General features: G+C 43.2%; 1 protein-coding gene across 1 annotated transcript in view; it reads right to left on the bottom strand.

The window, feature by feature from the left end:
- The window catches only part of LOC115081136 (extracellular calcium-sensing receptor-like), a 51,042-nt gene that overhangs the window by 10,017 nt on the left and 23,029 nt on the right, over positions 1–17,996 (bottom strand). Inside the window, exons 4-5 of the mRNA XM_029585644.1 lie at positions 7,449–7,676; positions 3,923–4,046 (exon numbers count right to left, since the gene is read on the bottom strand). Coding sequence (XP_029441504.1) covers positions 3,923–4,046; positions 7,449–7,676 — 352 coding nt within the window. The remainder of the gene's footprint in view (positions 1–3,922; positions 4,047–7,448; positions 7,677–17,996) is intronic.

Below are 17,996 nucleotides of genomic sequence, written 5' to 3'. Positions count from 1 at the left end.
ATCAGACTGTGACTCCCCTCACATCGTCTAGCACCAAAGTACATTGGGCCTTTCCGAATACTCCATTGGGTTGGAGTGGTGACTTACCAACTGCAGTTGTCGCTATCCATGGGTATTCACATCCTTCCATGTCTCCCTGTTAAAGCCAGTCATAGTCTCCTGGCCTTCCCGTAAAGATCCTCCTCCGCCTCAAGTCACCACCGAACCAGACAGCACTCTTCAGGTAAGAGAGGTCCTCGACATCCGTCGGCGTCGAGCACGCTGGGAATATCTACTCTCTTGGGAAGGGTACGGAGCCGAAGAGAACTCCTGGGAGCCCTCACAGAATATCCTGGACAAGGACCTCTTTAAGGCCTTCAATAGGGCACATCCAGACAAGCCTCGCCCAAGGAGGGGGCGGCCTAGAAGGGGGGGGGGGGGGGGGTACTGTTGCGAGTCCCGTCCGCGCTCAGCCCGCGCCTGGGCCTGCTCACCTCACCAGCTCCTCCATGGGTCCTGGGTCATCCTCCCCTGCAGCAGCAGCGAGCACAGCCAGGCCTTAGCGTCCTGCGGCGGCGGTCGCCGGGCCTTTCACCTCCAGCCAGGCCTCACGGTGGGGGGCGGCGTTGGCCCCGCCCCTAGATGTGTGCAGACCGTCCAGTCCCTTAAAGGAACAGGGGCGGCTCCCAGCTCCGTGGTGCGCCCTGATTGATCTGCGTATAAGAGGAAGTCCCTGCCTTCATTTCCTTGCTTTGGCAATCGGGTCGATCACATCGTGATTTCTAGTTTGCCTCTGTGTTTCCAGTCTTTGTTCCAGTCTCATTCCAATTCTGTTTCAGCATCCTTCTGTTCCAGCATCCTCCTGTTCCAGCATCCTTCTGTTCCTTCTTCTCTCCAGGTAGTACCTCTCGGACTATATTATCGGTACTGACCTTGGCCTGTTCTTGACTACGTTGGTCGCCGCATGGATTTGACCTCTTGCCTGTTTCCTCAACCACGTCTGCATGCTGCGTGGAACTGACCTCTGCCTGATTACCGACTACGTCTGCACGCTGCTTGGAACTGACCTCTGCCTGAACTCGACCACGTCTGACTGCTCCCTGGAACATGACCTCTGCTTTGGCTGACAACCCACGGACTGACTACTGGTATTTGACCCCTGCTTTGGTTGACTATCCACGGACTGACCACTGGCACTGACCCCTGCATTTGCTGACCATGTTTCCTTGACTCTGGCCTTGATCCTTGCTATACATTCAGAGACTCTCTTTTGGCCTTCTCTGGCACCCCAGACTTCTAGCCTGAACATCGACCGTGCACCCTTGATCCTGGTGGGCACACCTCTGATCTTTCTCTCAAGGAGATCCTGCGAGGCCCACCTAAGACCAGGTAGCCCGAGTAACCAAGGGCTCAACCTGAGGGAACCCCGGGTTGCTAATGGTGAAGCTCCAGCTAGCCTCTGTCTCATTTTGTGCTCCGCCTCCTGGTGGCAGGAGCTCTCTGGGTCTGACCAGGGAGCCTACTAATCCTGCACTAGGCCAAGGGTCCACCTCCCGGCACAACACCATTCATCATAATTATATGTCTGTGGCATTTTTGGATGTTATGGTCTTTAAAGACGTGGACCATTTCACAACTACCTTGTTCAGGAAAAGTACTGATTGGAATAATTATCTATCATATTCCAGTTTTCATCCTAAAAATGTGAAAGATAATTTACCGATCAGTCAGTTTCTCTGGCTTAGGCACATTTGCTTCTCAGTGGATGAATTTAAAACTCAGTCAAGTGACCTGTACTTTTGGTTTCTCCAAAGTGGGTACCCCCATTCAGTAATAAAAAGGGCTTACAAAAGAGCACTATTTGCAAATCGTTCATTATTGTTAACATACAAAGCTAGATCCGCGAATCCTTAATTGACTTGTACCTTACATTATACTGATTGTGCAAAGGATATTGTTAACATTTTATCTACACATTGTCCAGTTTTGGCTTTAAATGATATTTTTAACACCTTTCTAAGAAAATATTTTTCATGGGGGTGTAACATTCGGTATATTGTTGTACATTCCAATTTATGGCCTTCCAATCAATACCTGGACACTTTCCATGTGGAAGCTGTGATATGTGTCGATTGTCATTATCAGGTTCAGAGTGGCAACATCCTAATTTTCATCACAAACTAGCCCTATGTTCAAATACAAATTGTTTATCAAATAAATCACTCGTTGGGATAATCTGCCCATGTAATCTGTTTTACATTGGCTGCACAAAAAGAACTGTTAGGGTCAGACTTATTGAACATAGGAGCTTATTAACACAGCAAAAATTACCGCGCTGAAGGTCTCCCATTGCCTGCAATTCTGACTTAATTCTGATTGAATTGGAACAACTTCAGTTACCGTCAAGAGGGTACAGTTTGGGATTTCTCATTTAGATACCGTAGCCCCTCGTGGTCTCAATTAAATCATTAACTAGTATTCTTTGTTTTCACTTTTGTCTCATTGGTTCTCTTTGGTATTATGTCATTTCCTGGTGGATTTTAAAGCTTTTTTCCGTTGCCTCCATGTTTTACAGCATTGCTTCAAAGGCTGACCAGACTATCAGTGAGCAGTATTAAGAAAATTCTACAGACCCCCCTGATGCAGACATCGCTCGAAACAAGGATCCTTGTCGGGGTGATATCGAGAATGGAGTTATAAGCTAAGTATAGCTTTCTAACATTGGATTTTATTTGAACTCACTGAGAGCACTTTTGAATTACATTGTTAACAAAATGACATATGACTTCTTTTATATGCAATGAAAAATCCTAAAAAATAGATTAAATCGGACCTATGCTTTGGGTAGCCCTCATTTTGGCATGTTAGGGCTCTACATTGATCGATTCTCCAAAGTTTGAATGACATGTAGTTTATTTCAGTTGATAAAGGTCTGACATTTATTAACCAGCAGACATAGAGTTTACATTGGGTCTATCCTTTATTCAACCATCCAAAATAACTGAGATAATTAATGTTACCAGCTGACACCCACTGAAACTTCAGCAGAAAATAATTACAGTTGTACCCACCACTCTAGCCCATCCCCTGTCAGACCCTGAGTAGTCTCTGACCCCCAGACATTTTTCCTGTCACCCCACATGTTTTCTAGTCTGCAGAGTTCCTCTCTCATTTAGTCTTTCAGGCCCCTCACTCTATTGATCATTGCCACTGTGCAGCACTGTATAATATGTACATTAGATGACAGTTAGTGCTTCCTAGTGGCTACTGGTGCATCTGTGCACACCGTGCAACTCCCCTCTAACAAACAGATATCACCATGCATATGATAGATATAGATTGTTAGCTTCTAGGTCTCATCTTGAAGATGTCACACCATAAGATCTATAAACCAACTCTGGAAAACATATCAGAAGCAATAGTATAAATTAGAGTATTAAAACATTCAGAAAGAGGGTGAAAACCTTATTTTTCAGGCAAGGTTTTGGCCATGAAGAGGGATTAATTTCTGGTTAGTAACTAAGGGATAACACCATTAGTATGGTCTTCTTTTCCATTGGGATGCTTCATCTAAGTTCACGTAAGGCCGGTGTTGGTTCTGTGATGCAATCTATTCATATATTGATTTCTATCGGTAGACATCTTACTTTTATTAAATATATTTTTGTACACCACCAAAAATTTGGGGCTGGCTTGTATATTTTTTTTTTTTAAATAAATGCATACAGTACAAGGCAATTCTTCCTGAGAAATGTATTATTTAAAATTGTAGTATGTATGCCGGATCATGTCTGTCTATAAACATCTGTATGGATTAAAAATGCATTAGGCCTGTAACACTTTTATCCGTTAAACTGACCTAGACAGAACCATTGTGCGCTCTAATACCAACTCTCCATCCTACAAGAACTGCTCACTACTGAGAGGAATTAATAGCACTCACCGGTTTGGTTACTAAACTCATCTTCAGAGCAGGGGACGCAGTCAAAGCAGCAGGCAGGTTGCCCATCCAGAATGGCCTTCCGGTACCCAGGACCGCAGCTCTCACTGCAGATAGAGACAGGAACCTTAACAGAGAGAAATGTAGAGGAAAACAGAGCAAATTTACCCATTGATAATGAATTAAGATGCTTTCTATTTCATGAGTGGTGCATAAAATTAGACACACTGGAAGAGATGAAAAAAATGAAGACTGGATGAATGATCTCGAAATAAACATGGATGCTAAAAATTGTAAAAGCATGAATTTGAGGCACAAAACTCTACAAATTACATATCATTTGAGGACAAAACCTGGAAACTGTTAAATTAGGAAGAGATGTAGGAGTACTCATCTGCATTGGCTTGAAGGTAGCCAGTCAAAGTAATAAAATGACAGGAAAAGCGAATAGCATGCTTAGATTCATAAGCAGACGTTTATCAGCAGGAGAAACAGATTATATAGCATTTGCATCGATCACAAGTGAGACCCTCATCCTGAGTACTCTGTTGATCGCTAGAGACCGTTCCACCTTTAGGACACTGGAGGGATGGAAGCAATTGAGAACACACTACTAAACTGCTACAAGGCCTGAAACTGAAACTCTACCAAGAGGTGTTTAAGACACAAAAATGAATATGCTGGAGGAAAGAAGGGAAATGGACGATATGATAAAACAAAATATTTGACAGGCTTCAATAGTACAGGATGGTGAAATATTTCATAGAAAAAGAGTTTCAAGGAAAAAAGGCATGAAATGAAGATGGAAGGAGGAAAGTTCAGAGTCAAAAAAATGCAAAAATATTTTTTTACTAAGAGGATGGACGATGCCTTGAATTATCCATCAGTACTGTGAGTGAATTCAAGCATGTTTATCATAGAAACAGAGGAGAAGGTTGGGAAGTGGCAGTGTTGCAAAAAAAAGCCACCCTGGAAGACTGGGAGAGGCCAAGGTGTCTAATGGAGACCCCCAGAGTCTTTTACACATGTAAGGGAGTGTTAGTCATGGCTGATCAACCCCTTTATGAACTGAGAGCCCCTACACTTGTCATGTGAAATTGTGGGGACAAGTAATGCAGCAGTATCTTTCCACCGAGACAATACCATGGTGTTGGGGATCCCGGCTGCGGGCCGCCACGTCCAGGCCCCCTTACCTCTCTCAGACGCCTGCGCTGACGCTCCTTCCCGACGGCCCGGGACGGCTCAGTCCCGAGCACTGCAGCAGCGGCCTGCCCATGCGGCCCTGGACGCCGCCGACTCCTTCCTTCCTTGTGTTCCCTTAGGCGCGCGTGCACGCCTCGCTCCTCCCCTTAAAGGGGTTGTGGCGGAAAACTTCTCCGCGGCCCCGGGAAATGACATCACTGAACCAGGGTACTTAAACCCAGCTCACACTCCTGCACCCTGCCTTGGCAACAGGTCCTGCTCCTTGGTGAGTGCGTTGTTCCTAGTTCTTGCTTCCAGCCTGTGTTCCTGATCCTGTGTTCCTGATCCTGCGTACCTGCTCGTCTTCTTGTTCCTGTGTCTTCGTTCCATCTCTACTCCTGCACCCGTCCTTGGACTGACTTCCTGGTTTTGACTTCTGCTTGGCTTTCAAGTTCCATCTAGCACACCCCAACAAACCAGGTCCTTCTAAGAGGGGGTGTAAAGGGGGTACTGTTGGGGTTTCCGGTCGTGGGCCACCGTGTCCGAACTCCCTTACCTCTTTCAGATGCCCACATTGACGCTCCTTCCCGACAGCCCATCCCGGGCTCCTCCCCATCTGTGTTGCATATGCCAGCCGTGGCAGGCCCATGGCCAGGCCCTCTTAACCCATTCACCTGCTCCAGCACCTGGTTCTGCCCCCCTTGCAGTCAGGGGCCACCTCCTCTGACTCCGAGCCACTCCCCGTGCTCCCAGCCCCGCAGCATAAGCCCCAGCTCTGTGGCGGGCCTCCCCGTGTGGTCCGCGGGGAGACGCCACAATCTCGCATCGCACCCCTTCCTAGGCGCGCGCGCATCTTTTCTCCTTTTAAAGGTGCCGTGGCAGGAATCCAACCCGTGGCCCCAGATGATGTCACTGGGTCCTGGTATATAAGGCCAGGCCCTGCCACTGCTTCTTTGCCTTGGCAACATGTCTCCACGCTAGTCGTGTGCTTAGTTGCTCCTTCCTGCGATACCTCCGTGTTCCTGTTTCCTGATTTGTCTCTGTTCCTGTTCTTGATCCTGGTACCTGTTCCTGCTCCTGTGTTCCGTGTCTACCCTGTTTGTTGCTACTGACTGACTCCTAGACCTGACCACTGCTTTGCCTGACCACGCTACTGATTGTTTTCTGGATCTGATCTCTGCTTCGCCTGACCACGCTACTGATTGCCTCCTGGATCTGACCACTGCTTTGCCTGACCACGCTATTGACTGCTCCTTGGTTTGACCTTTACCTTGCCTGTCTATTCTCTCGCTGTCTTCTGGTTTGACCCACGCTTGTCTTGCCACTCTTCCTTGCCTGACACCTGCTCTGACTTCAGCCTGCTCTATGACTCTCCTCTCAAATTCACGCTGGACTTGGCCTTTCAGACTTCAGCCTGTTCTTGCTCATGCACCCCCTGTCTGCCTTCAGTTCCTATTGGCGCCCGGGTCTCCGGGACTCCGCCTTGTCCAGATCAGACCATCAACTCCTACTGCTGATGACCCCTGGCTGACCTCCTCATCGTCCCTGAGAAAACCTCGGACAGAGGCCCACCTAAGTCCAGCCGGCTCCGGTACCCAATTGCCCAACCTGCAGGGTACGAGGGCTGGTATTGGTTAAGCTCCAGCCGGCCTCTGTCAGTCAGCCAGCTCCGCCTGTCGACGGTGAGGACCCATAGGGCTTGCCCTGCGGGTAGCGTCAACCCCACCTCAGCCCAAGGGTCCACCTCCTGCGCAACAATCTGTACCACCTACCGATGATGAGGATCACTGGGGGCTTGCCCTTGGTGGAGACTCCACCCTCATCGCGGCTCAAGGGTCCACAGGCACAACACATGGGATTTGCAAATCAGTAGTACTGAGTACTGCCGCTTTGTAAGTCCCGTGGTGTTTTCACCTCCAGGAAAAATAACATGCCTTAGGAAATGATCCCCTTAGATTGTAAACCTTCTGTGGATAATGAAATAACATACAATACCTGAATTAATCTACTTTGAAGTGTCATGAAATTGGAAAATAAAAGTTTGTACTGAGTTTTGCTATATCTTCTGACAGAAGCCTTCCCAAGATACAAAGTGGTGAACCCTGGATTCTGGGGTGCTGATTGTACTGACAGCTTATAATTACTGAAAAATCAATAGGAGTAGATTCAAAGCAATGTGAAGATGACCTTGATTGATCAAGTTCATACAAGTCAAATATTACTGTGTCTGAAATTGGATTTCAGTCATGTCAAAGAAGGTTCCTCCCATCACTACTATTGAGTATCTTATCAATCAGTTTTCTATAAAGATGAGAGTGAGGGAATTGTTTATGGAGAGTCATCTAACCTGTGCATAGTCTTCAGTCCACATGATGTCACTGGTGTTGATTTTGATGTACTGGCCATTGGCTGCTCCAGAGTCATAGTGGCCGATCTTTATATAATCAAAGTAACCACTCGAAGACAGGTGCCAGTTCAGAATGTCATAAGCAGCTGGCGGGTTGCCATTTTGGTCAAAGAAAATCTCCCGGCCCATGGTGTTCTTGAAACGCACCTTCTTTACATAATGCAGGAGCTGTGCCATGAAAAGGAAACATGCTTCCATTGATTTTATACAGTGGCAGTCTGATTTCACAGGTGTTCCTCACCTTTGCCAGTTGTATCCAGAATTTGTAGTGCATTTCTTCCTGAGAAACAGGCAAATTAGCCAAGTATAAATACCCTGATAATCACTGAGAATGTGGCTTAAAATATCACTTCAGCACCACTGACTATGTTTATCCCACTTCATTCTGAGCTTACCAGGTAGTTAATCTGGGATTCTGGGCTCCTTGTTAGGCTCAGTAAGCAGTTGAAATATGACCATGGAATTAATTAACTTCTCTGATATGTATTAAGCCCCATATAAGAGAAAAACCCTCCAATATTTCTTAATTAAAGATAAATATAAATACTGTTTTTTATGGGGGGGGGGGGGGGAGTGGATGGTTGGACGTTAAGCCTGTATAAGGCAAAAAGGATGGATCCTTTGACTCTAGCATGGGAGTTCCTACAATGCTAAGGTTAGAGACAAGGAGAGAAGGTACAGGGGGAGATTTACAATAGTATTTCTCATTGATTGCTCAGTGTAATTGATTTGTTTCCCTGAAACACACCACAGACAACTAACATTGTTTCAAGTTTCAGTATAAATATGTAGACAGCTCTGAAGAGCAGGGTTCTCCTGTGGCTTCTTTATAGTCACCTAGTAGCACAGAGTATTAGGGATGTGAATCGGTTTTCTGACGGATGAAAATATCGTACAATATTTTCTAATCCGTCAGGTATCGGCAGGCGATAGGAAAGCGATAGGAAAACCCCATGAAATTTTCGTGTGGTTTTCTTATCATTTTGTTTTTTTTTTTGGGGGGGGGGGCAGGAAGAAAGGGAACACAGAAAAACAACCCCCAAACCCACCCGACCCTTTAAATCTAATTATTTAGAATCACCCACCCTCCCGACCCCAAAAAACATTGTTAAAGTACCTGGTGGTTCAGAGGGGGTCCCAGGAGCGATCTTCTGCTCTCGGGCCATCGGCTGCCACTAATTAAAATGGCGCCGATGGGCCTTTGCCCTTACCATGTTACAGGGGCTATCGGTGCCATTGGCCGACCCTATCACATGGTAGGAGCAATGGATGGCCCGCGCCATTTTTTCAGCTAGGGACAGCCGAAAAAAAAAAAAGCAGTTAGAACCACGGGAAAAGCGGATTTCCTGCAGTTCCATGAATTTGTTTGTACCAAACCTCCTGAAAAAAAAAAAAATTATGGCATAGTGCTTTTTCCGTAAGAGCCATTAAATATTCAGTGGATATCCGAAGGGGGCGAGTACGTTTCTCTAATGTCAAATAAATTACTTCCAATGCCTCTCTCTGTGAAATGCTGGTGTAGAGAGCTTGGATATCCATGGTGACAAAGGTGGCATGTTTAACATTGTTAATCGATTCTAATTTAGATAACATGTGTTTAGTATCTTTACAAAACAAACGAGCAACAGAGACAAATGGCTGTAAGAAAGAAATCTACAAAAGTAGATAGCGGCTCTAAAAGAGATCCTATGGTTGTAATTATAGGTCTGCCAGGGGGGTCTGCAAGATCTTTATGCACTTTTGGGACCATATATATCGTGGGAGCCACCAGGCTTTGAACACACATAAATCTTCTCTAATTGTAAGGCAGCCCAATTAAAACGCATCATTCACTAAAGTTTTGATCGCCATTTGTAAATCATCTGTTGGATTCTTACTTAATACTTCATATTTATCAGGGTCTTGTATATGTTGTAAAATTTTTGAAATGTACACATTTCTATCTTGCACCACCGCCCTTATCAGCTTTTTTGATGATGATGGTATCATCTTGCTTCAGAGATTGAAGTGCTCTAAATTCCGCCTTGGACATATTAAATCTTGGTCTTATATCCAATGCTTCAATACCTTCCAAATCCATCAAAACTAGATCTATATATGTTTTAATGTACAGGTCAATATTTCCCATGGGTATCCAGTTGGATTTTGGATGTACAATAGATGAGTTGACTGTAGGTGCATTTTGTGCAAAATATAGCCTCAATTGGAGTTTCCGAAAAAAACCAAGTGTAGATCCCGTCTACATTAAAGGGCATCATAGCGATGATAAGAAATAAAAGATAATCCTTTATGCAAAAGATTAAATTGTTTGTTTGAAAATTGAGCATTCGACAGATTTATCACATTGCATTGCAATTCTGTGACTGGGTGAATGGTCTCTGGTCCAGTGGGTTGTCGTGTGTATCAAGAAAAACGCCTATTTTGAGATCGATATGTTGGTCTAAAATTACCTCTACCTGTATTACTGTAACTTGTGTTAGAGACTTGAGGTATATCTTCATCTGAACCTGACGAATCCTCCGAGGACCCAGCAGATGCAACTTTTTTGGGCTGGTTAGAATTAGCCCGTCGTTGCCACGGATATATGCTCCCAGTACTATAATCCTTCTCATCGCGTTTAAACTTCGTGATTTTATTATTTTTTAATTCCATTCTGATCTTGTCAATTGTTTGGTTAAATTCATGTAGTTTATGATCATATTCTTCCAATGATCCCTGTTGTTGTAAAGCTGCCTTCATTTCTTGACACTCTGGACGTATAGAATCTGCCAATTGATTGGTGGTTTCCACCAGCAGCAGCAACATTAAGTCTAACGAACATTTGTTCAGAATGGCTATCCATTTCTGAAAAAATTCTTCATTCTCCGGATATATGGAAGGTTCCAAATTAATCCTCAGTCCCCAAGGTATTCTTTCAGACTTGATATATTGTAACAAAGTTGCCAAATGCAATTCTGACCTAATCAATTGCTTCTGCGATGTCAATAATTGATCCCATGTCTTTCCTTCAGCCACCGATCCTGTGTCATCTAACAATAAAGCCCCCTGGAGTGCTTCTGTAATCTGCTGTTCAGAATAACTGTACACATTGGTCCATATCATGCTAGCTTTTATCCACCTCTGTTACACTAAGTGCAACAGAGTAGTTAGCACTCCATTTAACACCATTATTTCTTCAGAATAGGCTCTATTTAGCAATACACGCTGTCAGTCACCCAGTTTTCAATCCACGCTAATACTTTGCCACCCATCCCAAGCTTCTCATTTTGTTCATGAGTCTCCTATGTGGGACCGTATCAAAAGTTTTACTAAAATCCAAGTAAATCTCATCCAGCATTCTTTCCTGATCCAATTCTCTAGTTACCCAATCAATAAAATCAATCATATTTGACTGACAAAACCTTCCCCCAGTGAATTCATGCTGCCTTGGGTTGAGCAACCCACCAGATTGTAGATAGTTCACTATCCTTTCCTTCGGCAGAGTCTCCATTAATTTTCCCACCACTGAGGTGAGGCTAACTGGCCTGTGGTTTCCAGCCTCCTCTCTGCTCCCACTCCTGTGAAGAGGGACCACTACCACTCTCCTCCAATCTCGTGGCACCACTCCCATTTCCAGGGATCTATTGAACAGGTCTTTCAGTGGACCCGCCAGCACATCTCTGAGCTCTCTCTCTCAGTATCCTGGGATGTACTTCATCCGGACCCATGGCCTTGTCCACTTTCAGTTTTCCTAGTTCTTCCCATGCATTCTCTTCTGTAAATTGAGTTTCATCTACTCCACCCTCATCCATAGTCTTATCAACTTGTAATGGTCCTTTTCCAGGGTCTTCTTTAATGAACACTGATCTGAAGTATTTGTTTAATATTTCTGCCATTTCTTCATCTCTCTCCACACATTGGTCTTTGTCATCTTTCAATTTCATTATACTACTTCAGACCTTTCTCTGATGTATCTGAAAAATGTTTTGTCACGTCACTTTACCTCTTTGGCAATCCTTTCTTTCACCTGACTTTTTTCTTTCTTGATTACTTTCTTTGTCTCCCTCAGTTTCACCACATATTCTTCCCTGTGTTCCTCTTTTTTGGGATCGTTTATATTTCTTCACTGCTGTTCTTTTTGCTTTATTTTTTCAGCCACCTCCTTTGAGAACCTGATTGGTTTCTCATTTCTCTTACTTTTGTAACATATAAATTTGTTGCCTTTGTAATTGTTCCTTTTAGTTTGATCCATTGTTGTTCCACCTCTCTCATTTTCTCACAGTCTTCTAGGTCTACCTCCAGGTATGTCCCCATTTCAACAAAGTCTGTATTTTTGAAATTCAAAACTTGTATCTTCATGTGACCTCTCTGTGTCTTATTTGTGATGTCAAACCATACCGTTTGACAATCACTGGTACTCAGATGGGCACCTTCCTGGACATTAGAAACATTATCCCTCTTAGTGAACACTAGGTTGAGTATAACTCCATTCCTCATGAGTTCCATTACCATTTGTTTGAGCATAGCCTTGTTGCGACCGTCGGACTCAGACGGCTTCATCCTCTATGCCTTACCTTTCCCTCTGCTCTCCCCGTTAGCCTTGGGAATATGGCGACCGCTGCGTCTTCATGCCGCTCTCCCCAGCGTCCCCGGAATGGCTATGGCAAGGCTATCCGCCATATCTCTCCTAAGGGCCTCCAAGGGTGCGCGCGTGCATGCCACCCATGTCTTTATTCACATCATGGTGTGAACCTTGGGGGCGTCCCCCTCGATTGACTTCACGCCATCCGGGTATTTAGCCTTCCCTTCATTGCTGACTAATCGAGTTAGCAAGTACTCGGATTCGGATTGCCTGCCTCCGGTCTAAGCTACTCTGCCACTTCCTTGCTGCCGCTGAAAGCTCTCTCTGCCCTCCGGGGCTGTCATCGCTAACTTGGGTACCCGCTCCTCGGGGGCCCTTCTGTTTCCTTCCTGGTGCCTATTGGGGAATACCAGGTACTCGCTCCTTGAGGACCTGTGCTCCCTGCTCGGTGACTGCATCTCTACTTCTTCTGCCTGCCAGAATTTCCATCATTACAGCTACCAACTACTGTGAGTAATCTAACCATTCTCAAGTCTGTCTCACCTACAGCTCAGCGCTGGGAGCCTGCATCTGGGACTTTCTATCTTTGCTCGCGCTGCCTATCATCTATCCAGAGTGAGACTAGACTCCTCTGCTGAGGGTCCCTGGACTTCTTCAACTGGGTTACCTCACTGCTGCCACCTCCTGGTAGTACTATCAAGCTGTATAATAAATTCTATCATCTGTGTCTATGTGTCTGAGTCTAGCCTAGTACTGCGGCTCCTTACAGGGCTCCTCCCAGTGGGAGTGGCCATCGCCGCAGTACCCAAGAATCCACTCCAACACCTCAAAACCATAATAAGCCTCTTGCAAGGCATTCACTATCTCTCTGCGTCATGTAGATTCTGCAGAATGGATTCTCCAGTCTACGTCTGGCAGTTTAAAATTAACAACAATCAACACTTCTCCCTTCTTTTCCACCTTTTGGATGTCTGTCTTCAACCAGATCTCTGTCTAATTCTTCCATTTGAGTCATAGGCCTATAAACCACTCCACTAAAAATATATCACCATCATCCTTTTAGAATGGCCCATAATGCAAAATCTTTCATTAACCACTCCCCCTCGGTCAGAAACTTAGGGGTACGACTAGACAATCTATTCAACTTAAAAGCTTTCATCCTCAACACTACTAAAGATTGTTTTTTCATACTCCAAGTGCTCAAAAATCTGAAACCCCTCCTACATTTCAGCGACTTCCGTTTAGTACTTCAGTCTATCATACTTACTAAGTTAGACTACTGCAACTCTCTTCTCCTAGGCCTTCCTGCCTTAACTATCAAACCTTTACAGATGGTCCAGAATGCAGCGGCGAGGTTACTCACTAATTCAAATAAAAGAGCCCACATCACACCAATCCTACACGGACTTCACTGGCTCCCTATAAAATCAAGGATCACTTTCAAAACATTAATGTTGATCCACAAGGACATTATTGGCATTGCTCACCTCAAGTTAAGCTCGCAAATCCGCCCGCACACATCACAAAGACCTATAAGACACGCTTACAAAGGATCTCTTTATGCCCCTCCGGTCAAAACATCATTAAGAAAAAGAGCAATCTCTACAGCCGGACCCACCCTCTGGAACTCACTGCCTCCAGAGCTTCGCCAAGAAACATGCCATCAAATTTTTAAGAAACAACTAAAAACTTGGCTTTTTCGACAAGCCTTCCCGGAATCTCAAGAACACTCTGACACTGGCCAAAGGACATAACAGTCTTCTATGGGACCCATAATCTTTCCCACTTCCCTTTAGGACCCGCTCGTTACCATTAAGACCCGCGTACGCCAGATTAAGTCAATCAATATGTTACTAAAGATACCCTATCTGAGAGTTCAGTTCATGTCACACCCACTAACATAGATCGCTGCTACTTATAGTTTGCTACTTTATTTTTACCTTATCTTGTTTATTGTTTCCTTATTTATTACACCTATTAATGATGTTCTATGACTCATGTATCCCTATTTAATGATGTTCTATGATTCATGTATCCCTATATAATATAATAAGTTAAGTTCTATAGTTCTGATACCTTGTTAAATGTAACGCCTCAACAGCGACTGTTTTTGTTATATTGGAAACCAATTTCATTTGATATTGTATCAAGAATGTCGGTATATAAAAATTCGAAATAAATAAATAAATAAATAAATAAATAAATAAATAATGCTTCTTCTCTACCCCACGTTCTTTGCAGTTCAGTTGCTTGGATATTTTATTTGACATAAAGAGCTATTCCTCCCCCTTTTCTGTCTTCTCTGTCCTTCCTTAAGTTATAGCCTGGTATGGCTGTATCCCAATCATGAGAATCTGTGAACCATGTGTCTGTAACAGCAGCAATGTCAAAGTCCGCCTCCACCATTAGGGCCTGCAGGTCTGGGATTTTATTGCCCAAACTGTGAACATTTGTGGTCATAGCTTTCCATTTTTTCTCCCTTTATTTGCTGCAATTCCTAGTCACCTTTACTTTTTTTTTTAGCTGATTGGTTTTGTTATTTTCTCTTCCCACTTCCTGTATTGCTTGGGGGTGACATGACAATTTCATTGACCATCTGCTGCCACCCCCATTCTTTAGTTTAAATATCTGATAATATATGATCTGAATTTCTCACTTAGCATCCTTCTTTCTGACTACAGACAAATGTAGGCCATCCTTACCATATAGCCTTTTACTGCTCCATACCTGACCCCAGCCTCCAATGTAACCAAAACTACTTTCTGTACACCAGGTTTTGAGCCAGGAATTGAAGTTATCTATATGGCATAGCTTCTCATTTCCCTTTCCATGAACAGTAAAACTTTCAAAAAGGCAATAGTCTTTGCCATATGTCTTATCATCTTTCCTAGATTTTTGAAATCTTTCTGTACTTCATGGATACCATTTGTATTGAGGCCACTGGTCCCTAGATAGATGATAACATTGATATCAAAGTTCCTACTTTCTTCTTCAGTGACTTTGACTATCTGGCTTGCATTTCTGCTAGCTGAGGATCCTGGAAGGTATTTAACAGTTGTGTCACTATCAAAATGCCCTCCTAAATTGGTTCTTCTGGTGACAGAGTCTTGCAGCAGAAGCAGCTTTCTTTTATGACCTTTGATCCTGTTGAAAGGGTTATGGGTGCATTGGGTGACTTCATTTTCAGACATCATTTCAGATTCTATTGCTGAGGTTTCTTCATTCTCCAATGCAGAAAAGGCATTATGTAGGGGTAACAGTGGGGAGAGTGGGTGCCTTTTCATCACAGGCCTCATTCTGCCAGAGTCCACTTGTTCCTGGGTTTTTGAATCCTGGATGTCTGTCATCTCTGTGGGAGTGGGGGGTTGATGCACAGGGTGCTGCAAAGTTGGAGAAAGTGAGTGTCTGTCACATGTCTTGTTCTACCAAAGCCCTCTGTAAACCATTTTTTTCCTGGGTTTCTGAAACCTCTGTGGGAGATGAGCAAGAGATACTGGATGGTTCAAAGAAGGGGAGGTTACTTGAAACCCGGACAATTCCTCCCTCGGATGAATTAGCTCCATTTTAATTGGAGACAGCTGAAGGCAAAAGGGACATTCCATGGAGCACTTTGGAGGTGTGGTTGGAATCTCTATCTAAGTTTAAAAAATATATGTTCACAGCAGGCAAACCTCTATTAGGTGAACTTTATAGGGAATAGCTAACTCTATATAACACAGACAACAGACCAAACTCTCCATTCAGTATCCCATCCACAGCCCAAGCCTCAACAGCCAAAACAAATAAAAGGCATGCCCATATCTAGCAACTTTTGATTTCCACTGATCCTGAGGTTATCATGGATTAGCGGGCAGTAGGGTCTAAAGCAGCATGCATAAAAATGTCCTTTCATACATAGACAAACTGATATACTCACATGTTCACACTCATCCTCTCTTTCACACACATAAATGTTCATTCTCACACAAACACTAACTCTCATTCCTCTCATTCTAACCCACACAGTCTCTCACATCTCACTGACTCACTTATCTCACTCTTCCACATACAAATATTCACGCTCTTTCATTCACACACATGCTCACTAATTCTCTCTCCTCACACCAAAACCACCATTGAGGTCCACGGATCTCCTCCTAATTCTTCTGCCATGGGGGTGGGGATATCTTTTCATCCACTATACAGGGTTAATGATTCTATTATTATTATTTATTAAAATGTTATATACCACTTGTAAATCATGTTAACCAAGCAGGGATACATTAAAAATGAAAAAAGGATAAAACAGAGATAAAACAAAAACAGGGGAATATAATAAAACTAAATTAAAAGAACAGTCAATAAAAGAACAGTTCTAATAATACAATTACCTAAAATAAGAAAATAAAACCAAAACAAATTTAATAAACACATTAATTTAAAACAACACAGCAATATAAGTCATATACAGGGAGATGTTAATACCTGTTTACAGCTAAATTGTTTGCAGGGAGATGTTAAATACCTATATATAGGGAGGTATTAAATGCCTGTTTAAAAGGTAAAGCTTCAACTGCCTTCCTGAACTTAGTAAAGTTAGCCTCAGCACAAATTTCAGTGGAAATGCATTCCAAAACAGAGAAGCTTGGTAACTGAAAGAAGAATCTCTAGTCAATTCTAGACGAATCACAGTAGGTGAAGTTAAAGAAAGTAGACCCATCTGAGAAGAACAAAGAGAACATGTTGTAGTACAAGGAGATAGTTTAGCCATATATCACTTGCCTTCCGCCGTGCAGAGCTCAGGCTCCTCCTGTTTCTTCTTCCCTTATGCCGGGGTTGATGCTCCTTTTTTTGGCCACATGGCCTGAGTCTGACATTCATCCTGCATGGCCTAGGCAACTTTGAATTCCAGAACTTGCTTCTGCTGCAACACCCAGGTAATTGCTTTTGAATTTTGGAGTATACAGGCCACATATGGAGAGCTCTCGGGTATGGACAGAACATCTGCCGTATGCACCAATCTCTTACCTATTCTTATGCTGATATTTAATACTTATTGCCCAATGCCCACCTATTTATTAAACAAGAAAACATCATATGTGGAAACAAAATATTTTACTTAATATGAACTGAAATCTCATAAATTGTTCTTTATAGTAGCATTAGCTGTACAAGCTTTAAACAGTCTATAACGTTAGGACTGTTATGCTCGATTTTTTAATCATTGATATGGTATAGTATGGGACACTTCACTTTAGCTTCAACTTATTTCTTGCCTTCTTTAGTGTCAAACCATAAATTTTTTAAAGAAGGCCTTCTTTATTTTTTTACGGTTTGACACTAAAGAAGGCAAGAAATAAGTTGAAGCTAAAGTGAAGTATTCCCATACTATACCATATAATGAATGGAAATCAATGATTAAAAAATCGAGCATAACAGTCCTAATGTTATAGACTGTTTTAAAGAACAATTTGAGATTTCCGTTCATATTAAGTAAAATATTTTGTTTCCACATATGATGTTTTCTTGTTGAATTGTAATTGTATTACATAATATTTTTCATTATTATAATATTACACCTATTTATTAAGCCACCATATTTATTTGATCTTTGCTGTATACCTGGCTTGATTTACCTACTCTGTCTCAATCTATATGTGACTAGTGTCATGTTTGGCTAAATGTATTGATTTATGTTTAAAATGTTTTTATCATTAGGATCCTTCCAGCAATGGGAGGTCCAAAAGGTGGCAGTGTGGTGGAGATACTGAGTGAGAGGAGGATCCTTCCCCCAAAGTTGATACAAGTGGTGTATATAAGATGGAGCCTTATGTCATGGAGGGGAGTTATTAAAAGGATTTCTGAAGTATTTGAACCTGAATCTATCCCTGTCAGGGATAGGATGTGGAGATATCTTATTCACTGGACAGAGTACAAGTGTCTCTCTC

This window comes from Rhinatrema bivittatum, chromosome 19, assembly GCF_901001135.1.
Source record: "Rhinatrema bivittatum chromosome 19, aRhiBiv1.1, whole genome shotgun sequence".
In the NCBI taxonomy this organism is placed as follows: Eukaryota; Metazoa; Chordata; class Amphibia; order Gymnophiona; family Rhinatrematidae; genus Rhinatrema; species Rhinatrema bivittatum.
This window is presented reverse-complemented; position numbering and strand designations above follow the sequence as displayed.